General features: G+C 68.0%; 3 protein-coding genes across 6 annotated transcripts in view; 2 read left to right on the forward strand and 1 right to left on the reverse strand.

The window, feature by feature from the left end:
• The window catches only part of NPLOC4 (NPL4 homolog, ubiquitin recognition factor), a 29,708-nt gene extending 23,969 nt beyond the window's left edge, over positions 1-5,739 (forward strand). For all 3 annotated transcript variants that reach the window (XM_036338998.1, XM_036338997.1, XM_036338999.1), the window contains exons 14-17: positions 1,994-2,089; positions 2,286-2,402; positions 3,611-3,713; positions 4,016-5,739. In XM_036338998.1, coding sequence (XP_036194891.1) covers positions 1,994-2,089; positions 2,286-2,402; positions 3,611-3,713; positions 4,016-4,173 — 474 coding nt within the window. In that variant the 3' untranslated portion in view covers positions 4,174-5,739. The remainder of the gene's footprint in view (positions 1-1,993; positions 2,090-2,285; positions 2,403-3,610; positions 3,714-4,015) is intronic.
• A 2,500-nt stretch (positions 5,740-8,239) lies between these two features.
• FAAP100 (FA core complex associated protein 100) lies at positions 8,240-14,240 on the forward strand. Its single transcript, XM_036341386.1, has 10 exons — positions 8,240-8,496; positions 8,603-8,721; positions 8,802-9,730; positions 10,507-10,663; positions 11,138-11,901; positions 12,021-12,157; positions 12,441-12,557; positions 12,814-12,900; positions 13,225-13,359; positions 13,671-14,240. The coding sequence occupies exons 1-9, from the start codon at positions 8,332-8,334 to the stop codon at positions 13,354-13,356; spliced, it is 2,607 nt and encodes an 868-aa protein (XP_036197279.1). The 5' UTR covers positions 8,240-8,331; the 3' UTR covers positions 13,357-13,359; positions 13,671-14,240.
• A 1,558-nt stretch (positions 14,241-15,798) lies between these two features.
• On the reverse strand, positions 15,799-20,003 carry FSCN2 (fascin actin-bundling protein 2, retinal). 2 transcript variants are annotated; one of them, XM_036341388.1, is made up of 5 exons: positions 19,151-20,003; positions 17,125-17,281; positions 16,591-16,712; positions 16,132-16,299; positions 15,799-16,001 (listed from the first exon to the last, which is right to left on the reverse strand). In XM_036341388.1, the coding sequence occupies exons 1-5, from the start codon at positions 19,974-19,976 to the stop codon at positions 15,799-15,801; spliced, it is 1,476 nt and encodes a 491-aa protein (XP_036197281.1). In that variant the 5' UTR covers positions 19,977-20,003. The 2 variants fall into 2 exon arrangements, with proteins under 2 accessions (XP_036197281.1, XP_036197280.1); XM_036341387.1 differs by having other exon boundaries at positions 16,132-16,331; positions 16,557-16,712.
• Between the last annotated feature and the right edge of the window lie 2,145 nt (positions 20,004-22,148).

The following is a 22,148-nucleotide window of genomic DNA, read 5'->3' on the forward strand; positions in this document are numbered from 1 at the left end:
CCAGCCGTCATGGCCTCCAGTGGGGGGCAGTGGGGTTTCCTGGGTGGAACTCCAGGAGCCGAGAGGGCACCTGCTCCCGTGCATCTGCCCAGGGTCTCAGCTCTGCTCTGGCCTCAGGCTCAGGTCACAGATGAGGCCACAGACCAAGGCGGTGACTGACCTGACGATAGCCCGACAGCAGCAGGCAGTGCTCTGACTGCTGGGACCTGTGGGGCTGTGCTGGGCTTGGGATGGCATGTGAGGCAGGCCTGGCGTTGGAGGGCGGGCCCAGGAGCTCACCCGTCAGTGCTGCATCCAGTCGACAGCTCCCAAGAACATAGCGATTACTCAGGCCACAGGCATCTGGGTTCAGACCACCTGGGTGTGACGCAGAGGCAGACAGATCGCGGATACACTCTCAGGCGGAGTCGGCGCTGTGAAGCAGCTTCCTAAGGTCTCCCCCAGAGGCCGCCCACCTGCCCGCCTGCCCTGAGTTCTTGCCTCGTGCATGGTTCCGGTTGTGTTTGGTAGAGGAGGGAGCACGGTCCCTGTGACACCCCAGTTCCTGTGGAAGAAGTTCCCAGGCAGCAGGTGCCAGACAAGTACTAGCTCCTCGCCCCCCAGGTCCAGGCCTGACGAGGGCCATCTGGTGTCTGAAACCTTGTGACTGGGCCGATGTTCCAGGCTCCTGTGGAGGTTGTCGGAGGGGCCCACGCATCGGGCAGTCGGCCCCGAGAAGGGCCGGGAGGGAGAGGGTTGAAGCAGAGGACCCGGTACCTGGGGCCTGTGCCCGCCCCCTGGGCACCCTGATTAGTCCTGGGCTCTCCAGGGCAAGTGCACGTCAAACAAGCACTTCCCTTCGCTCCACTCTCACTCACTAGCAGGTGCTCTGCTTCCCAAAGGGAGGGACCGAGCTGTCCACGGGCTTTGTCTCAGCAGCATGGGCTGCCCTGCCATCGTCTTTCGAACCGTGACAGCGGCTAAAACTGAGTCCCGTGTATGTGTGTGGCCATCCTGAGGGCTTGACGTGTCTGAGCATTTAATCCTCTGAGCAATCTTAGGTGCAGGCGCCGGGTCAGCCTCATTTGACAGATGAGCAGAGAGGCTGAGGTTGTGTGGCCCACAAGCCACACCGCTGGGACGGACCAGTGGCTCGGGTCCACGCCCTCCGCCGTGACCCGCCCGTCTGGTCAGCGAGGCACAGCACAGCCCATTGCTGCCCCCCCCCCCCCCCCTGACCTTTTAGAAACAGCCCGAGGACCCAGAAGAGCTGCCCTGAGTCTGGCCCACAGGCTGCTGCCGCTGGTGCTGAACTGTGGAGGGAATGCTGTGGCCACCGGAAGGGACAGGCAGGCATGGCCACGCGGCTCCCGTGGGCACCACCGCTGGGTTTCACGTGCCCTCGTCATCACCAGAGCACGTCTGAGCCGAACGAGGGCGTGGCTCCCTTTGGACACAGGCTCTTGACTCCAGCTGTTCTGGGGGGACAACAGGGAGCTGTGCCCCATCTCAGGCCCCGATTCCCTTCCCGCCCTGACTCTGGAGCAGCCCATGGACTTCAGGGCTCGCGCGGCTCTCCGACCCTCAGGCTGCTCTGCAGGCCCTCAGACCCAGAGATGGAACAGAGTCTGCTCCTGAGGTGCCTCCTCGGCCTCCGGGCTGTGCCCGTGGTTCACCCTTGAGGTCGTCCAGGGCCACGGAGAGCATCGGGGGGCGGGAGGCTCATCGGATGGAAGCCGCCCCCGGCTGACCCAGGGGGGCTGCGTTGTATCCAAGGCGGCAGACAGCAGCTGCCTGGGGGCGGGGCCGTCTTGGAAGCTCCTGGAAACGGTTCTCAGCGCGCTTCCCAGGGTCAGGTTCGGAGTTCCGCTCAGGGTGGCCCAGTGGTGCCCGTCCTCGTGGGCAGGGAGGCCTCTGGCTCTGTGAGTGCTTGAGGCTCGGGCTGCTTTGTCCAGAGGGGCGCCCACACCGTTCACACAGTTCACTGACGCGGGTTTGTCTTTCTGTTCCTTAGATCACGACAACTTTCCCCAAGGATCCAGTTTATACTTTTTCTATTTCACAAAATCCATTTCCTATTGAAAACCGGGACGTGTTAGGGGAAACACAGGTAAGCTCTTGACTTTAGAAACCGAATTTGAAGTACCTGCTGCCCGTTTGTGTAGGGCCAGCGTCCTGGTCCGGCAGTGGACAGGCAGGGGGAGAGGGACGTCTGTCAGCCTGGAAGCCCTCAGGAGGCCTCAGGAGGGAGGGCTTCCGGGCCGGAACGATGCATGTTCCTGTCTCCCCTCCGCCCTCCGGTCCAGGACTTCCACAGTTTGGCCACCTACCTGTCGCAGAATACCTCCGCCATGTTCTTGGACACCATCTCGGATTTCCACCTCCTGCTCTTCCTGGTCACCAATGAAGTCATGCCTCTGCAGGTGGGGAGCGAGTGTGCCGTGAGCTGGGGGCTGGGCACAGGGCACCCTCTTCCTCTTCCTCTTCCTCTACCGCTGGAGCAGGCGGGCCAGACCCCTGCGCCCTGTGCTTGTTGATGGAGAGGTGACTCGCCCTCGGTGTCTGCCTACAGAGGCGTCCAGGTGGGGCTGTCCGCTTGGTGTGAGCGAGCCACGAGGGACGGAGGGCGGTTAGCTCGGTCCCCGGGTGAGCCCTGTCCTGGCAGCTCCAGAGCCACAGCCCTCCTTCCCCGTCTTCCCTCCCGAGCCAGCTGCTCTGGCCGTCAGCGGGCGTTGGGCGGGCACCCAGGCCCCACACAGCTGCATTTGGCACCTGTGGGACATGGATGGCGAGGAGAGGGCGAGTGCCCCGCGCAGGCACTCAGCCGGGCGGGCCTGGGTGCGGGCAGCGTCCCGCCAGGAGCCCCCGCGGCACCGGGTGTGGGTGGCCTTTCTGCCCAAGGCCCCAGGAAGCACGAGAGAAGGGGCGGTTTCTCCAGCCTCTGATGCTGACTCAGCGTGTTCCCCCAGGAAACGGATGCAGCAGAGGGGCCCCCCAAGAAGCCCAGGCTTTTCTGTCGGCTGGCCTGTGGCTGCTCTTGTATTTTACTGGCTTTGTCTGCCATTTCACACCAGGCACCGAGACACCCAGAGAGGTGCAGCTCCGGGCCCAGGATCAGCTGCCGCCATCCGGTGGGAGGGGTGGTGCAGGGCCGGGCCGGGCCCTCCCCGTCAGGGCTCCTGCGGGGCAGCAGGGACCGTCTGCGTCACTGCCAGGCATCACTTTCTGCAGGGACCGCGCCCCGCTCTCTCCTATAAAGCAGTTTAATTCTCTGCCCTTTGGCCCTGGGGGCCTGGGCTGTGGTGTGTATTGGAAGGCGGGATTGAGAAGGTAAGGGACCTGAGGAGGGGGGTGGACGCAGGACCTTGACTCCTGCCTGTCCACCTCAGCCCAGGAGCCTGTCATCTGGGTGCTGACAGATGGCTCAGTGGCAGCACGGCGCATGGGAGGAATGTAAGTGCTGGCTCAGTTTGGCACTTGTGCCTACACGGGAGTGTGTGGCAGTGTGTTTCAAAGTGACGGCCTGTGAGGGTTCCGCATCCCTTCCCAAGCGTGTGATGCTGGGGGAGAAGCCGACAGGTAGGAGCCGTCCACCGCAGGCCGCGCATGGACCCTCCTGTTGGCTTTGCAGGACAGCATCAGCTTGCTGCTGGAGGCCGTGCGGACCCGGAACGAGGAGCTCGCCCAGACCTGGAAGAAGTCGGAGCAGTGGGCCACCATTGAGCAGCTCTGCAGTAAGTGCTCCCTCTCTTCATCCCAGGACACCCCTCAGGCTCCCGGGACCAGCGCTCCCAGCTCCTGAGGCCCCCGCAGCCTGGCCGCAGACACGTGCTGACTGTGTGGCGGCCACCGGGCGCAGGGGCCTCTGCTGGGCGCACGGCTCTCGGGCTGTGAGTGCGCGTGGTGAGCTGCTCAGCTTTCCAGACTCTGGAGCAGCTGCTCGGGGTCCACATGGACTCCGATGGGCAGTGAGGTCGAGCTTAGCCGGTGGGACGTCCTCCCTGTGAGAATGACAAGCCGCTTCTCCCCTCTGCAGGCACTGTTGGGGTGCAGCTTCCGGGCCTCCAGGAGTACGGAGCCGTCGGCGGCTCCTCGCATGCTGCCGCAGCCGCCATGTGGGCCTGTGAGCACTGCACCTTCATGAACCAGCCGGGCACCGGCCACTGCGAGATGTGCAGCCTCCCCAGGACCTAGGGCTTCGGCCCTGCTGGCAGGACTGGGCCCCCGCCCGCTCTGAAGCTGGACGTGGAGACGGCCACTCTTCATGGAGGGCGGGGGACTGCCCCGGGGTCTCCCCCACGAAGCCTCGGCACCAGCTTTCCTGGAAGATGGAGCCCCTCCCAGCAGAGGGGCAGGTGCCTCGGACGCCTCTCCGCGGGAAGACCGGCGCCCCGACAGCGCCGCCTGCAGGGGAGGGCGTGCTTGCTGCCAGCCTCCCCCGTCCTCTCTGGACGCTGTTTGCTCTTGCCCCCCCTTCCCCCGGTCGTGGCTGGGCTCTTGCTGGCCTCTGTAGCCTGTTCTCTGGGCAGACCCTGGTGTGGGGGCCACTTCTCCCCCGCCCGGGAGCCATTGTCTGGTGGAAACGCAAGTGGCCACGGGCTCGCGGCCTCCCTTCTGCTTGGTCCGCAGGTCACTTTGCTGCCCACCCCTTCTCCCGCTCTCACCCAACCTCCAGGTGGGATTGAAAGTTGGCATTGGTCGTAATAACAGTTATCAGCAATTCCTGCCCAGAAGACTTTTATTTATTTTTTTAAAGATAAAAACTGCATAAAAGGGGAGTGAGAGAGACTAGTTTCCACTTCCTTCCCTCCAGGGAGTCCCTGTGGGAGTGTGCAGGGTGGTGAGTGCGGACGGGGACCCACAGTCAGTTCTTGGAAGTAAACCTTAGTGCCTGAGACTTCTGGTGGGTGCCCGGCTGCGGCAGCGGAGACCCGGCCCTCTGAGCAGGGGCACAGCCGGGCATCAGTGAGACAGCTGACTAGGTTGCCCAGGACTGGAAGCTCTGGTCCCCTTTGCCCACATACAGTTCCTTCCTGGGCCCTCGCCCGGCTCTGGCCATTGAGACAGGCCTGGGGGAGGGAGGGGCCTGGCCTGTTGTGAAACCACGTGGGTCTGCCAAGGGCACTGGAAGGCTGCCGATGGTGCGAGGTCTGGCCATCCCACGTGTGCTGTGGGGTCCCCGCACATCCTCTGGCTGGGCTGTGGCCGGGCCCTGCCCAGGATCCTGCGGGCACTGATGCCTCTTTGCCTTAATAAGAGCTGCTGACTGAGCTGCTCTGCACCCACTGGGGAGGCCAGCCCAGGCACAGCTGCTTAGGAACCCCACATCTGCCCTGGGGGGCCAGCCTGGGGGCCCTCCCCACCTCCCAGTGCAAGGAAGGCGCTCGATGTTGGCTGCGGTGGGAACAGCCCTGTCTGGCACCTCCAGGTGCACCGCACAGACTCATCTGCTCGTCTGGCGGGGGCTGATCAGGGGTCCGGCCGGGGCAGAGGGCTGGTCCGGGGGCAGGAGGGGCAGAGTAGCCGCCCAGAGCACAGCCACCTGCACAGACCGTCGGTCGCCCTCCCAGCAGCCCTGGCCTGTGGTCCCTGTGGCCAGATGGAGGCTGCAGGTGGGCCCACGCCCGCCCGCGCTCAGACCTCGCCGCCCCAGGGCCTCCGCCTGCCCAGCTAGCGTCTCACCAGCATTCTCACTCAGCCTGGCATCCGGAATCCACCTGTTCTGTGTCTTTTAGCGAAAGAAAAAGCGTTGTGATTCTCTCCTGGTTTTGAGTCGCTCTTTGTTCAGGAATGCACTTTCTTTTATTGTCCAAAGAGTCAGAGCTCAGGCAGCTCAGCCACCTCCTCCTGCACAGGGAGGGCCCAGCCCCCAGCGTCCACCTGCCCTCGTGTGAGCACAACCCTCTCTGCTACCAGGCCCCACAGCGGAGGGTGACGGAGTGAACTCCGCCGGCTGCCGGCCCGCCTCCCCCTCGGTGCTCCCACAGCCCTGCCACGCGCTTTCCCTGTCCGCAGGGCCAGCTCACTAGCCGTGTCAGGTGGGCACCACTGGAGGGTAGGGACCTCTGCCCTGCCAGGCTCCAGGGCTCTGCTCCCAGCAGGTGGGAGGTGGGGGAGGGAGAGGGGAGCCTGGCCTCCCTGGGTGCCCTTCCTGACCGTCACCCAGGTGTCACTCCTGGGCCTGCGTGCTGGGACAGGTGCGTGTGGCCAGGCAGCAGGTGAAGGGGGCAGCCCAGGAGCCCCTCAGCTGCAGGGAACAAGGCCAGAGGGACACGCTGCTGGCCTGAGCGACCTGCCCTCTGGGTTTGGTGGCAGCCTTCGTGCACCGCACACTCGGTGACTGCTCCTGGAACAGGCACATAGACACCAGACCCCCTCCCTGAGGCAGGCTATCACCAGCATGGCTCGCACCAGCTCCCACGCCCAGGTGTGGCCGCTGAGCTTGGTTCTGGAAGGAGGAAGGTTCTCGGACCTCTCCCAAGTGATCCAGCAGGTGGAGTGCACTACTTGGCAACAATCTCAGGGCCGCTCTCCTACCCTGCACGTGCACCCCATCACGGCTGTGCTGCCTCTGAGCAGCGCCTGGCACAGCCTGAAGCCCCCCCGCGTCTGGGGCCGTGATCTGTCCTTAGGAAGGTGACCCTGCCTCCAGATTTGGCACAGACCACTGGCTGCCAGGCTTCCGGCCGGGATCAGGGAGGCCCCTCTGCCCTCCTCGGGTCTGAGCCGACCATAGCCCTTTGCTCGTGCCCGGCCTCCACGATCAGCACTCCAGGCCCCCTCGGCGTTTGGACGGGCAGGTGATGCTCATCAGTCCTCGGTCACAGGTGCAGCCAGCCCGGGCCGGGGCCAGGAGCCAGCTAGCCGAGCAGAAGGTAGTGGGCCGGGGCCGCCCACTTAACTGTGGGAAAACTTGCAAGTTTGCTGAGCAGGGCAGCTCAGAACACGTGGGGGGGGGGGGGTGGGGGGGGGAGGCTTTAGAATGGGACGTGGCTAGAAAGGAGCATGGCACAATGGGAAGGTCTTCCTTGTGCCTGGTGGCCGCCTCCCAGCATCCAGCATACAAGGGGGCAAGCACTGCCAATGCCACGCTCCCACTGTCCACCCAGCACCAGAGAGGAGGACAGTGGCTGGCTGCTGCCCGGGGTTGAGTGCCCGCCTCCACCTCAAGGGCAGTGAGAACGTTTGCTGCTGCTGGTTCTGTCTTGGCAGGATCACCAGCCTCCCTGGTGCCAGCTTAACGCCAAGCCAGAGAACACCTGGCAGCTGGCCCCTTCAGCATGCCATGCCTGCCATGGCCCCGCATGCCCCTCAGGGGTGGCCTTGGAGACTGTCCCATTGGCTTTTTAAAAAATATATAGTTTTATTTTAGAGAGAAAGGGGGAGAGGGATAGAAACATCAATCATGAGAGAATCATGGGTCGGCTGCCTCTTGCACGCCCCACACTGGGGATCGAGCCCGCAACCTGGGCCTGTGCCCTGAGCGGGGATCAAACTGTGACCTCCTGGTTCATAGGTCAACACTCAACCACTGAGCCAGGCTGGCTGGGCCCACTGGCTTAGAGGAGAGGGGTGTAGCCTGCAGGCACCTTCAGGGGTGCTCCGGTCTCCACTTCTCCCCAGCCCTGGAGGATGAGGGCAGCCCTGTGGGGGCAGAGCTGCCTGCCCTCCCTCCACTCACCCCCGGCATGATGGCTGGTGACCCCCCTCATTTTCTCTACGGCCCTGCCCCCAGCCCAGAATTCCTCTGGCTTACCCCACTGTCCATGCAAACCAACACACCCACACCCGGTTCGTGTCCAGGCACGGAGGGGGCACGTCTGTCCACGTCTGGCTCAGCAGGTCAGAGGGATGGGACCCACCCCTAGGCCCAGGGCCTCTGGCTGTGGAAGCAGCAGGAGCGGCACGGCCCGCCCGCTCCCGCTCCGCAGCATCCAGGCGCTCCCAAACCCCAGCAAATGGCTGGAGGAGTGGAGCCCGGGAGGGCGCTGGCCTGGCTCCAGGGCGCGCGAGGGGGGCGGGCTTGGTGCCAGACCGCGTGGCCCTGCGCGGGCGAGGGGAGTGCGGCGGGCCCGCAGGGCACCCCAAGAAGCGCCTCCGGCTGCGCAGAGGACCGGCGGGGCGGGCGAGGACAGGCCGCGAGGTTTCCCGCGTTTGCCAAGCTGCTCGGTGTCCCCTGGACCCGGACCCGCCCCTGTATTGGCCACGCCCCCGCCCCGCTTGGCCACGCCCCCGCCGCGCCGTTTTACGGCGGAGGCCGCGCCGCAACGTGGGCGGCCGTACAGCGCCCCCGCCGCCGCCTCCGCCGGCCTCCCCCGCGCTCCCGCGCCTCCCGGGCGGCGGGCCCGCACTATGGCCGGCCTGGCGCCGCGCGTGCACTACCTGGCGGGCTTCAGCTGCCCGGCCGGGGGCCTGACGGCGGGCGGGCCCCGCGTGCTGCACCTCGGCGCGGAGGTCTTCCTGGCCGCCGGGAGGGAGCTGGTCTACGTCTACGACCGGGAGGCGCGGCAGCTGACCGTGAGCCGCGGGGGCGGGGTCCCGGGTCGGCGGGGGCGGGGGCGGGGGGCGCGCCCGAGGAGCTGGTTCGGAGCTGGAGCCTCCGCCCTCCCGCCCCGCCGGCCAGGCGGTGTACAGGTTCCCGGGGCAGGTGTGGCACCTGGAGGCGCTGGCCCTTCGCCGGGCGCTCCTCGTCCTGTGCGCGCGGAGGGGCATCTATTGCTTGTCTCTGGACCAGGCCCGCAGGTAAGGAGGGGTCGCTGTGGCAGGTTGCCATGGAGACAACACGTGCATCTCGGCGGTGACGCTTCCCTGTGTTCCCCAAGGTCTGTGAGCCAGAGTGATGGGGACGAGGACAGCGAGGCCGCCTCCCCCGTGACCCCCGTGGACCCAGACACCTGTGTGCTCCCCGACGCCACGCTGTGCGCGTTCACGGTGCTGGGCGACCTGCTCATCGCCCTGGCGCAGGGCCCCGCCCAGTGGAAGGTGCAGCTGTTTGAGTGTCCGAGTCCGGGGGCGGACCCCGGGCCCAGAGGCCAGATCGGGGAGGTGGAGCTGTCTACCCACACGCCCCCAGCGGGGAGCCCGGGGAAATCCCAAGCCCCCCACTTCCGCCCGGTGCTGTGCTGTGTGTCCCTACCCAGCTCCAGGGCTCGGCACAGCCCCCCACAGGGCCCCAGGGCCTTCACACTGGAGGGGCCCCTCTTCGGGCTCCTCTTTGGAGCCGACGCCGCCGTCCTGGAATCGCCCGTGATCCTCTGTGGTCTCCCCGACGGCCAGCTCTGCTCTGTGGTCCTGAAGACCCTGGTCACCTCCCGGTCGGCCCCTGGGGACCCCAAGGCCCTTGTCAGGATCCTCCATCACCTGGAAGAGCCCGTCGCCTTCATCGGGGCCTTGAGGACGGAGCCCTCGGCTGAGGGCCCAGAGGACGCGGACTTGGACTGCCTGGTGGCGCTCGGTCACCACGGCCGGACCCTGGCCATCAAGGCCAGCTGGGACGAGGCAGGGAGTCTGGTGCCAGAGCTGCGTGAGTACTGCCTGCCGGGGCCCGTGCTCTGTGCAGCCTGCAGCGGGGACAGCCACGTCTACCACAGCACCCCCTCCGGCCTCTGCGTGGTGGACCTGGCTCGAGGGGGCCCCCCCGAGGACCCCGTGCAGTCCGACGGCCCGGGAGGCCTGCCCCCTCTGCTGTGTCCCACCAGCCTGGGTGTCTGCAGCGTCGTCACCCTCTCCGTGTCATCTAGGTCGCCTGCAGGTATGAGCACTGTGGGGACCCGAACACCGGAGCCTGGGGGATGGGCCCCCCGTGGCAGGCTTCTCCCCGGGAGCCGGCCCTTCCCTCCCTGCCCGCCCCCGGCTGCTGGGACCCTGCAGGCGGCTCCTCCTGCCAGGCAGCCTCGTGGGAACGGTCCTTTCTCGGCGTCAGCGGCTGCCCGTGCGTCCGGGGGTTAGGAGTGGGAGGTGCCGCTCTGCCTGGTGACCAGGTCCAGCCTTGCGGGCAGTCAGGGGCGAGTTGGCCTTGACGTTTCCCCTCCGCTCACCGAGTGGCCGCCGGTGAGCCCGCTCTGCACGGGTTCTGTCCCGTGTTGGGGGACAGCGGTCTGCCCTGGCGTGTTCCTGTTTGGTGGCCCACGTGTGGGCCTGAGGCCTGGCACGCAGCGTTCTAACGTGAAAGAGACGCTTTGACAGGGAAAGGCCACTGTCCACGCAGGGAAAGCGGGCCACAGGGGAGCCCGACAGACATGGTGACCAGGAGGGTCCTGGTTTGGCCCCGTGTAGTCCGGTCCACATGCCCTGTGCCCCCGCGCTGCCACCTCCGTGGTGCCAACCTCCCTCCTGGGGCGGGCCCTGTGCAATGTGTGCACGTGAACACGGGCAGCTCTGTCAGGCCCTGGCGCGTGCCCGGCTCTCCAGTCGTCCTGGGTCCTCATTTGGTGCTGGCTTCCTGCCGGCGCTTGTCTGGGGTCTGGGGGAGCTGCCCCAGCAGCCGCCCTCTCCTGCTGACTGAGCCCGGCCCGTGTCCATCTGCAGGGGGCACCGAGCTCCTGGCCCTGTCGGCCAAAGGCCGCCTGATGACCTGCTGCTTGGACCTGAGCCGTGAGCCCGCTCAGCCCACCCGGGTGACCGCGGCGGACACGGGCCGGAAGATCAAGGACCTGCTCTGTGGGATCAGCACCGTCTCTGAGAGGTGAGCAGAGGCTTGTATCCGTGGGAGGCGGCCTCGTGTGGCCAGTGGTCCCAGCGAGAGCCCCAGATGTAGAGCTACCTGAAAAGGGGGCTTCCTCCCCCACCGTGTTCTCAGACTGCCCCCCTCTTCCCTGGAGGGGATGTGGGAGACCCCTCCACTCCGTGCTCAGTGAGGCCACCAGCAGCCTTCCTCTGGCTGAGCCCTCACCTGCCCTCCTGTGCCCCCCAGCGCGTCCCTAGGCTGCGGACCCTTGTGGACCAGGGCCCGTCCATAGTGCTGGGCCTCCCTAGGGGGGTGGCAGGCTCCCTGGCCTGGTGGGCAAGGCCCAGACGACGGGACAGCGTGGGTGGGACAAGCAAGTTGCTTCCTGAGGAGGCGGGGGCTCGGCGATTGGTTGTCGGAACAGAGTCCTGGTCCCTTCTGACCCTGCACCCCGCTCCCCGCTCCTCCCTGGTGCCCATCGGCCCTCCCCAGAGTGTCCTCCCTGAAGAAGGCCGTGGACCAGCGCAACAGGGCCCTGACGTGCCTGAACGAGGCCATGAACGTGAGCTGTGCCCTGCTGGCCAGCCGGGAGGGCGCCCGGCCCGTCTCATGCACCACGACCACGGCCTGGAGCCGCCGGGAGCTGCAGGACGTGCTGACCGCCACCTGCCTGTTGGAAAACAGCAGCGGCTTCCGCCTGGACCGCGGCTGGGCCTTGTGCGTCCAGGTGCTGCCCGGCTCCCACGGCTCGGACTCGGGCTCGGCCGTGACCTACACCGTCCCCGTGGACCAGCTGGGCCCCGGCGATCGGCGGGAGGTGACGCTGCTCCTGGGCCCCGGGGCGGACGGCGCGCTAGACCTGCCCGTGACCGTGTCCTGTGCGCTCTTCCTCAGCCTCAGGGAGGTCGTGGGCGGGGCCCTGGCCCCCACGGACCCTTTCAAGGACCCCTCCTTGGACGGGTGCCCCCCCGATGTCCTGCCGGAGCAGGGGGGTATCTGCCTGCCCCTGAGCGAGCACACAGTGGACATGCTGCAGGGCCTGCGCTTCCCGGGCCTGGCTGCGCCCCCCGTGCAGGCCCCCGCACCCTGCCACCCTCCCGGCGACCCCGTGGGCACCTTCCTGGAAACCTGCTGGCGGCCGGGCAGCGAGCCAGTGCGACCCGAGTCCCTGCGCGCCAAGTACCTGCCGCCGTCCGTGGCCGCCATCCGGGCGTCGGCAGAGCTGCTCAGAGCGGCCCTGGGGGACAGCTACTCAGGTTGGTGGCGCTGGGGACTTGGCTCTGGCCTCGGGGCCCCGTGGACACAGGCTGTGGACGTGGGCTCCTCACTGCCCCAGGGCACGTCCACACTCACGGCCGGCACCTCTGTCCCTCAGGCGTGTCCCTGTGCTGTGCCACCCTGCAGTGGCTGCTGGCCCAGAACGCCGCCGTGGACGCTGTGCGGGCCCGAGCCCTGACCTCTGTCCAGGCCGTGGCCCCGGACGGCACCGAGATCCGCCTCATCGTCCACGAGGCAAGCAGAGCCGGCCCTCCTGTCTCCGGGGAAGCCGCCTCGCTGGGTGCCCTGGTGGCCTGGGTTGTCCCGTGTGGGCCGTGCGGGTGTCAGGCAAGGCCACGGCCGTCACCTCGTTCTAGAGCGAGTGCCCCAGGAGCAGGTTCTTCCCCAGCGGGGAGCAGACGCTGTTGGTCGCTGGCCGGTTCTTGAGGGGAGTTGCCAGTGGGCAGAGACCAGCTTTGCCCAGGAGGGTGGGGGCCCACCGGCCCAGAGCTGGCACGAGGCCTCTCCTGTGCTGCAGGTGGCGGTGGCCGACCTGTGCCCGGCGGGGCCCGTCCAGGCCGTGGAGATCCAGGTGGAGAGCTCGTCGCTGGCCAACATGTGCAGGGCCCACCACGCTGTCATCGGGCGCATGCAGGTGCGTCCGCTCTGGGGGACGCGCCCGGGGTCTGGGGCGCCCTGATGGGGTGGCAGGCCAGTCCCCACCTCCTCTCTGCCTCCAAGCGCACGTGTCTTGCAGGTGAGCCGGGGGTTGGGGGGTGTGGGGAGCCTGCTGCTGACCCTCCGGCGGCCCCTGGTGGGCACCCAGGACCCGCCTGGCCAGGAAGTTAAGGGAAGACGCCCCTCTTGCCACCTGTGAGGCAGCTGGTTTCTTTACTGCCCGTGTCCCCCAGAGGATGGTGGTGGAGCAGGCCGCCCGGGGCTCCAGCCCCCCCGACCTCCGCGTGCAGTATCTCCACCAGATCCAGGCCAACCACGAGGTGAGCCCCAGTCCAGCCCCAGAGGACTCTGGGCAGGCGAGTGTGTGACCTGCAGGGCCTCCCAGCCCTCAGGACCCGCAGAGGCAGAGTGGGCTCGGGCCTCCTGCCCTGCCCGGCTCCGACCTGTCACCTGGGGGCTGGTCCCCCTCCAGCCCAGCTGTGCCCTCCTGTCCTGAGGCAGCTTGTCCCACACTTAGAGGCCACAGAGGAGTTTTCCTGGGCTGCCCCCCACGTCTCCAGTGGGGTTTGTGGGTGACCGGGGGGCAGGCAGGCAGGAGCGTGGGGGCCTAGCTGTTGTCACTCACCGCCCCCCCCCCATTGCAGACGCTGCTGCGGGAGGTGCAGGCCCTGCGGGACCGGCTGTGCACAGAGGACGAGGCCAGCTCCCAGGCCACCGCCGAGCGTCTCCTGCAGGTGTACCAGCAGCTCCGCAGCCCCCGCCTCCTCCTGCTGTGAGAGGTGGGCCCCGCCCCTCGCCCCGCCCCCCCCCCCAAGGCTGCTTCCCGCTCCTGAGCTGGCGCAGGTGCCGGCTGCGTGTGGCTGTGGAAGGCCAGGGCGGGCTTGGCTGCCGACAGCAGGGCGCAGACACCTGCCCGATGGCCACCTGGCCTCTGGACGTGCTCGGAGAAGGGGTCAGAGAGCGCCTTCTCAGGGTAGCCGAGCTGGACGCTTGCCCTGCCTCTGCTGGCCGCCCCCCCCCCCCCCCCCCAAGCCTGTCCTGTCCTGTCCTGGGTTCAGGGCCTCGGCCCATCCATCCTCTCCCTCCACAGCTGCCGTGGGCTCGCCCTCAGCCTTCTCTGCTGGCAGCCTCCCCAGACGCGGGGGCTGGGTCAGCGCCGTCCCCTCCACTCACGTCCAGCACAGGACGAGGGCCGGCCCAGCGCAGGAGCGGCGTTGCCTGGGCGGCTATCGGAAGCCACGGAGCCGGCTCGGGACCAGGCTGGGCGGGACCGCCTGGCTGTCGCTGTTCCTGGGGGCACTGCCCGTCCACCTGCCTCGTCGCCCACCCGGGAGCCTTGGCCCTGCTCCGGCACCGCTGGAGTCCCCGGGGGGCTCCCTGTGACCAAAGCACAAAGACTGGGGGTGCTCCTAGGTGGCCAGTCGCCTGGACACCCGTCACCCGGCGCCTGTGGCTGGGGCCGCCCAGTGCCCTGCTCTGTACTCCCGGGCTGTGGGGGGGCCCGGCGGGTGCGGGCATGCTCCGTGGGGAGGTGACTCCCAGGCTGTGGGGGTGCCCGGCGGGTGCGGGCATGCTCCGTGGGGAGGTGACTCCGGATGTCACTTGGTGCTTCTCTGTGGGGCCAAGGGCCCCGCTGCTGCCACAACACGCCTTCCTGTGAGCCCTCGACTCCGCCCCTTTGTTACCCCCCCCCCCCCACGTTGGGTGGGGCTCTGACCCGGGTCCTGGCACCCCTCGTCCCGCACCCGGTGAGCCCGGCCCTGGCCTCTTTGTGCCCTGGGGTTGAGATCAAGCTACACGTGGGATAAAGGGGAGAAAACACGTCTGAGAAGAGGCAGGACACTCGGGACAAATGGGCACAAGCCACAGGGCGGGCTCAGCCCGGCTGTGACGTGTGAGCTCGTGAACACGACCTGCGCTCAGGACCACCCGGGCAGGCGCAGGTGCAGGGTGGGTGCGGCCGCACAGCCAGGAAGTACAGCGTGACGCTGCTCCGGAGCCACCTGCACCGAGCCCTCCCCGGCCTGGGCCACTGTGGCCTCCACTCGAGTGGCTGTGAGGCCCTGCCCCAGCCTCCTCCCAGGGGAGCCAGGCCGTCGGCCCCCTCTATGGTGTCCACGGCCGAGGCGGGTGGCACAGGGATCCCGGGCCTAGCACCACCTTCCCAGCCTCCTCCCAGCACCACCAGGGGGCAGCACAGGCTGCAGCTGGGCACAGTCTGTCCCTCCCTCAGTTAACGGGCCTAATGGGAAGTGGGCCAGGGGGTCCTTGGGTAGGGCCTGGGGGTGACATAGCAGGTCCTCTGTCCCAGGACTCCTCCCAGCCCGCCCTGTCCTTCCCTTCTCCCTGGCCATGTGTCTGACTTCCCGGCACCCACTCTGCACCCCGTGCCCCAGGGGAAGGGCAGCGAGAGCATCTGCCAGGTGAAGACACCTGTCTGGGGTCTCGTCCTCCCTCTGGGCTCTGGGCCTTGGCTCAGGCTGCCCCCCCAACCCCCCATCGCCCATCCTTAAGGTCCTGACCAACCCCAGGGGCAAGCCTCCCACCTGCACCCACCTCGGAAGTCCCAGGTCACCCAGGCAAAGGCTGAGGGGGGGGGGGGGTGTCCTTGTGAGCTGGGGGCTCTGGGCAGCAGTTGCTGTGGGGGGCACACAGGTGGGCGTGGTCACACCCCTGGGCCACAGGGCAGCCAGGTGCGGGGCGAGGCAGGTGGGGGTTTCTGCACAGGTGGGATGGGCTTGGCCCCAGAGCCCCTTTCCTGGGTTGGGGGTGACTGGGTGGCAATGAGGGAGCTTCCGGAACTGAGCGAGGGTGGGTGTCACTTGTCCATCAGATGTTTCCAGGATCCCCAAGACCCTGCGCAGCCTGGGTGCAGTGATGCTGGGGACACACTCACCCCCGACCCCTCACTGGCCTGCCTGTCTTGGCCACCCAGTGGCCTCAGACCCGAGGGCGTCTTCTTCCCGGGGTTTGGGGACAAGAGGAGACCCCGAGCTGTGGTTGTGCAGGATGGGGTGGGTGCCGGCTGGACCCTTATCCTGGACGGAGGAGGCCCAGACCCTGCGCTCCGGAGAGGGGTGGAGAGGGCCCGGCGCACGGCAACCAGGAGGGCGGGGCCCAGGGCAGACCCTCCCGCCCATCCGCGCCGCTGCCTCGAGCCACCAGCCTCTGGACAGACGGTTTAATGGGGACACGGGCGTGCTCAGCACTCCCAGGGCTCAGTACTCCCAGAGTGCGAACCCCGCAGGCGCGTCCGCGTCCGCGCGCAGCAGCCCCGAGGCGCCGCCGCGCAGGTACTTGCCGCTCCGGGCGCGGATGGCCAGGCGGCCGCGCTCGCGGAGCTCGAAGAGGAAGTCCTCGGGCCGCTCGCCGTCGCTGCACACGCTGCCGTGGCTGCCGGTGCGCCAGAACCCGCCGCGGCCTGCGGGCGAGCGCGCGTGGGCGGGGCGCTCCAGGGCCGCGCGCCCCCACGCCCTTCGGGCTCCCCGAATCCAGCCTCGCGCGCTCTCGGCCCCGCCTCGCGCCCCCGCCCCGCCCGCCCGGGCCCACACCTCGGATCTGGTAGGCGCCGTCGCTGAAGCTCAGGTGGAAGACGTCGTAGACGGAGCGGTTGGTGTCCAGCTGGTTGGAGCCGCGCCGGTGGCACACGAAGCCGTCCAGGCCGCGCAGCACCAGGATGGGCCGGTTGATGAGCTTGAGGACGAACTCCTCGTCCTGGCCTGCGGGGAGCCGTCCCGTCCTGGCCTGGCCGCTCGGGTGGAAGGGCTCCCCCAGCAGACTCCGCTCCGATTCGTGGGCCCAGACCTGCTGTCCCACGTGCCCTGGCGAGGGGCCTGCGCCCTGGGCTTCCCACAGGTGCCATGATGTGGGCCAGCAGGGGTGGCAGGTGCCAGGGACAGCGCCCGCCCTCGGGGAGGGGAGGCGGGCTCATGGTGGACACAGGGCCCCTGGGCAGGCGTTGTCCCGGGCAGAGGGCCCAGCCCGGCATCCCAGCAGGGGGGAGCGCTCACCCACGAAGTCGCTGATGGCCGCCAGCTGTCCGTTCTTCTTCATGCACACGTAGCGCCCATTGCTGGCCTTGAGGGCCACCCGCCGGCCCCGCCACTCCACCTCGAACATGGTGCTGGCCGAACTGAGGGGCAGGACGCGGGGCTCAGGGCCAGGGCTCCCAGCCCCCTCAAGTCCAGTACCGCGTCCCAGGGGGAGGGACAGGCACTTGCCTTCCACTGATATGCCCACCCCATTCCATTAAGAGCTGTCCCCCACCCCAATAGGCATTTCTCCCTGGCTGGGCTGCTACAATATCCTAGTGATGGAGGAGGTGGTGATGGAGGTGGTGGTGATGGAGGTGGAGGAGGAAGTGGGGGAGGTGGTGATGGGGGAGGTGGTGATGGAGGTGGAGGAGGAAGTGGGGGAGGTGGTGATGGGGGAGGTGGTGATGGAGGTGGTGGTGATGGAGGTGGAGGAAGAAGTGGGGGAGGTGGTGATGGAGGTGGAGGAGGTGGAAGTGAAGGTGGTGGTGGACGTGGGGATGGTGCCCTCACACTTGCGTGGCTGTGGCCTGGATGCCCCCGTGGGTGACCAGGGTCCAGTAGCCTCCGGTGCTGGAATAGAAGGTGCACTTCTTTGTCTCCCGGTCAGTTTGCATCAGGAAGGTCTCGTGGTCCAGCTCTTCGTCTTGGTTGGCTGAGACGTTGACCCCTGCAGGGAGGAGATGGGAAGCCCCTCACGCCTCTCCCTGGGCGGGTGGGGAGCAGACGTGGGGAAGCGTGCTCCTGGGGCAACCCCGAAGCCAGAGCGGCTCATCAAGAACCTGAGAGGGTTTAGAAGGCACCTCTCCAGGGTCTGGGAGCTCTGCCCCAGGGCCACATGGGAAGTGGAGCCCACACACCTCCGACCACAGCCCAGGAGCCAGGCCCTGGCTAATCAGCAGGTAATCTGCATCCCCCTCGGCCTCTATTTACATCTCGGCCCTAAGCTGCTATGTGGGCCCGTGAGGTCCCTGCCCTTCCCAGTGCCACAGCCAAGGCCTGGGGTCCACTGGGCAGGGGCTGAACCTGTGTCACCTCCCCAGCCTCCCACTCACATGTGGGGTCTCCCAGGAGTCCCAGGGGAGGGCAAGGCTACCCACAGCACTGCCTGGGGTTCAGATCAAGGGTGGCGAGTGAATGAAAATGGTCCATACAGCCCACTCCTCACCACCATCATCCTCACCATCTCCAAACCAACACCACTGCCAACCTCATCAACACCAACATCACCACCACCACCAACGCCACCATCACTACCAACCCCCCACCACCAACGCCACCATCACTATTAACACCAACACCACCAGAATTGCTGGTAGGACCCCCAGCACCATCTCTGTCACTTCGGCCCCCTCACCACCAGCACAGCCACCTCGTCTCCCACGCCCCACGAGGCTGCTCACAGCTGGACACGCGCAGGTGCTGTGCCCACCATCTCCTTTGACCCAGAAGCAGCTTTTTCGCATTCTAACCTGCATTTCGCTGACAAACCAAGCACCTGGGCCTGGCCCGGGCCGGATGCCGGGGTAGCTGGACTACAGGCCTGTGGTGGGCGGGACAGGGCTGTGCACCCTCCGCTGGAGCCAGGACCAGTGCTAGGGTGTTTGCGGGATCCCCGCCCCCCACACTGGATGGGCTGAGGGCCCTGACTACAGGCAGGGCCCCTAAAGCCAGAGTGGGCACCCTCCCCGGCGCTCATGCTGGGCCTCTGCCCTCTGGACAGGGTGGCACTGTGCCAGGTCAGGGTGTGTCAGCCACTCCTGGGTGTACAGAGCCAGGAGCCCAACCCAGGGGGGCAACTGAGACCGCTGGCCTGGGGCCCGGCCGCACCAACCAGGCAGACAGTGCCTTCCCCCAGCACAGGCCGGGAGGGGCCATCTGCTCCCTGCGTCCCCCAGACGGGAAGGACCCCAGGCTCCCTCTCCTCCCCACTCCTGGGGCTGGACAAGGACCCCAGGTCAGCTGCACGGGGGCATGGGAACTGCTGCTCTGCCTCACTCGGGTCCTGCTGGCTCCCTGCCCTGGCCGCGGCCCCGCCCCAGCCTCCTTTAAAGTTCAGAAAGTGGGGTGGTGAGTGGGCAGGGGGCCTTGCCCACACCCCGCTGGGCACTGCCATGTGGCTCTCAGCAGCTGCCCAGCTGTCTTGAGACAGAGCCCCTTGCTTGTTTTTTAAATATATATTTTCTATATTTTTATTGATTCAGAGAGGAAGGGAGAGGGAGAGAGAGAAACATCCGTGATGAGAGAGAATCATGGACCGGCTGCCTCCTGCACGCCCCCCACTGGGGATGGAGCCCACAACCCGGGCCTGTGCCCCGACCGGGAATCGAACCCTGACCTCCTGGTTCATAGGTGGACGCTCAGCCCCTGAGCCCCGCCGGCCCGGCCAGAGACCCTTCCTTCTGACCCCAAAGCCAGCAGCCCTCCACGGGGCCCCACACGTGGCCCACAGCCCGTGCACCACCACACACGTGTTCACCACCAGACACGAGCCCCCCCCCCCCCCCCCCCGTGTGACCCTCTCGCGGAGGCGCCTCACCTTGCCGCACCGACACGTAGCGGCGGTTGGCAGCCACCAGCACCACCTGCGGGTGACTCTCCTCCAGGTCGAACAGCTCGTCCTTGCCCGGCCGCGTGTTTCGCCCGGCCCTGAGCATGCCCGTGGGCCCCACGGGCGCCAGGTAGCGGCCGTCGCAGTCCTTGAAGGCCAGCTTGCCCGCCTTGAACTCCAGCGTGTAGCGGGCGCGGGCCTCGGGCTCCCAGACCAGGCGGCCGTCGCTGCGCAGGTAGCGGCTGTCACAGGCCCGGAGGCAGTACCGCCGGTTCTGGAAGACGAGGGTGACGAGCGCGTCCACGCCCCACGGCGTGTTGCTGTCGGCCGCCATCTCGTCCTCCTGCGGGCACAGGTGCACGTAGCGCCGCCGGCTCACGCTCAGCAGGTGGGCCTGGGGGTGGATGGCCAGGTGCACGGTCCACAGCTCGGCCGGGGAGACGGCGGTGGCGAAGCAGGACAGCCGGTCCTCGGTGCCGCCGAAGAAGCGGCCGTGTGGCTCCGACTGCAGCGCCCAGCGCCCGTCGGGCTGTGGCAGGACCAGGAAGCGGCAGTCGCGGCCCGGCCGCTCCGCCTCGCAGGCCACACGCCCATCCTCCTCGGCCGACAGGTAGCGGCCCAGGTGGCTGCTGCGGAACAGCACGGCGGGGCCCTGGCCGGGGTCCGGCTCCAGCACCCATATCTGCTTCCGCTTGAGGCTGGGCGCCGAGGCGTTGACCTTGAAGCCGAAGCTCTCGGCTGTCAGGTAGCGGTCGGTGTCGTTGACGAGGCCAAACTGGATCTTCAGCACCTGGTGGAGGCCGTTGGTGGGCATCTCGGACGGGGACAGCCGGCCAGGAGCCTGGGCGGCGCGCTCTGCGTTCACGAACCCCGATGGCCCCCAGGTGCCTGGCACGGCTGGGCTGGCCCGCGGCCCTCAGGCCCTGCCAGCGTCATGGACCCGGGTGCTGCCTCTGACCAGTGGCCGTGGGCCCGGGCAGCTCTTACATGGCCAGCGGGCAGCAGAGGGCGGGTGGGAGGCGGATCAGAGCTGGGCCGGCTTAGGGACAGCGGCTGCCTGTCGCTACCCCAGCTTGGATTTCAGCCACTCCCGGGCTGCACGGGCTGGAGCGGGGCCCCGGGGCTGGGGGTGCCCCCGCCAAAGCCCTGACCACCTTCGTGCCCCCCCTCTTCCCGGGGCTGCTGGGGCCCAGGCTCGGGCCCTGTGTCCCGCCTCGTGGCCTCTCCCCTCCCGGCCCCACCCCGGGCCCCAGACCCCCAGCACGGCCTCACTGCCCAGCACAGCCCGTTCCCTGCGTAGAAAAGGCCGCGGGTGGAAAACGGCGCAGTGGCAACCCGATCAGAGCCGCCACCCTCGCCGCCGCCAGCGCCCGCAGATCCAGTTACCGCTTCTCTGATTCCCACCACCAGGAGCCCAAGGCCCCCGCTCGGCAGCCTGCGTCGGTCAGGTGCCCCGGGGCCGCCCCTCAGTGGGGCCTGCAGCCTGCGGCCTGGGCCTGGTGCTTCCCAAGGGGGGCAGGCTGGAGAGTGGCAGGCGGGGGTGTCGGTGCCCGTGAGCGGCCCGGGCACCCGTCCTGGCACGGGAGGCACCCAGACCCCAGGCAGCTGCTCACTGTCCCAGGGGCCACGGGCGATGGCAGCTGTGATGGAGGCAGCGACACCTGCTAGAGGCTGCACAGGGGAGAGGACACGGGAGGCGGCAGCGGGGACCCAGCTGACTCTGCGCCCCGAGCGCTCCAGGGGCCCCGGGCTCCCCCTCGTCCCGCCTCCGTGGGGAGCTCTGCTCAGGCCAGCCTTGCTGGGGCGGCCTTGGGGGCCCAGAGCAGCCATCCTTGCAGCCAGAGAAGCTGGCCTGACTGTGGGGTCTTCCTGGGCCCGGTGCAGGGGGCCATATCGGGATGAGCCACAAGAGGGCACCCCACACCCGGCACCTCCCAGTCCCAGTGGTGGGGGCGTCCCCTGCACCCCTCCCTGTGGAGCCCCGGGGCGTCCTGGGGGGCCTGCAGAGCCTGCACGCCCGGCCGCTGCGCCTGTCTGTCTCCTGCACCTGCCTCGGGGGCTGAGCGCCAAGAAGGGAAACCAGAGCTGCCCGGCCTGGGCCTGGGCCAGCGCGTCCTCTTCCCCTTCCCAGCGTGTGACCCTCAGGCTCCCCAGGACCAACCCGGACCAGGGGCACTTCCAGCCACGGCTCCGGAGTCTCGCTCCATCTCGGGCCTGAGGCCTGCACCCCTCCCCAGGCCATGACGGGCCCCCTGGCAGGGGTCCAGTGGATTGAAATGGACTTGGGCTGAGCATGTGTGAGCCCAGGGGGGTGGGCAGGTGGCACAGGGGGGCACCGTCAGGAATGGACCACGGTCAGGAGTCCTCCCTCCATCTCCCAGCTCTGGGCAGCCATCAAGCCTGGCACATGCAGACTGAGGAGCAGACCAGGGACCCAGCCAGGCCTCGTGCAGAGCGAGGCCCCTGGACCGTGGTGCTGTCCGGACCCCAGTCTGTGCGCGGGGCCCGCGGGGTAGCGGTGCCCACGGCCCCTCCTCGCACCCTGACCCCCGCCAGGCGCGGGAGGGGCACCCGAGAGCCGGAGGCTCATTAGCGTGACTGGCGCTGGCAGGTGCCGAGGCAGCAGGTGCTTGGGAGGGAGCGGCCGCCAGGCGCTAAGCGGGCCTGGCTCCGGGTAGCCTCTCGGCGGCAGAGCCAAGTGGCTGTGGCCTCTCCATCCTGGGCCCCCGTCCCAGGCGGAGGCGGGCGGCTCCTGGGGTGGCCGTTCGGGTCCTGGGGACTCTGGGAGGTGGGCCTCTCCCTCGGGACCCGAGGCCCTTGCCCAGCTGCCTGGGACCCCTTACTGGGACCTCCAACGTTCTGGCACATGGTAGGTGCTTACTAAGTCCCTGTGAATGTTTGATGTGGAGGCTCTTGTATGATGGGCTGGGCCCCCCAGGTCCCCACGGATGGCCGTCTGCGCGTGCGTGTGTGCGAACCCGTGTGT

Source organism: Myotis myotis, unplaced genomic scaffold (genome assembly GCF_014108235.1).
Source record: "Myotis myotis isolate mMyoMyo1 unplaced genomic scaffold, mMyoMyo1.p scaffold_m19_p_17, whole genome shotgun sequence".
NCBI classification, from domain to species: Eukaryota; Metazoa; Chordata; class Mammalia; order Chiroptera; family Vespertilionidae; genus Myotis; species Myotis myotis.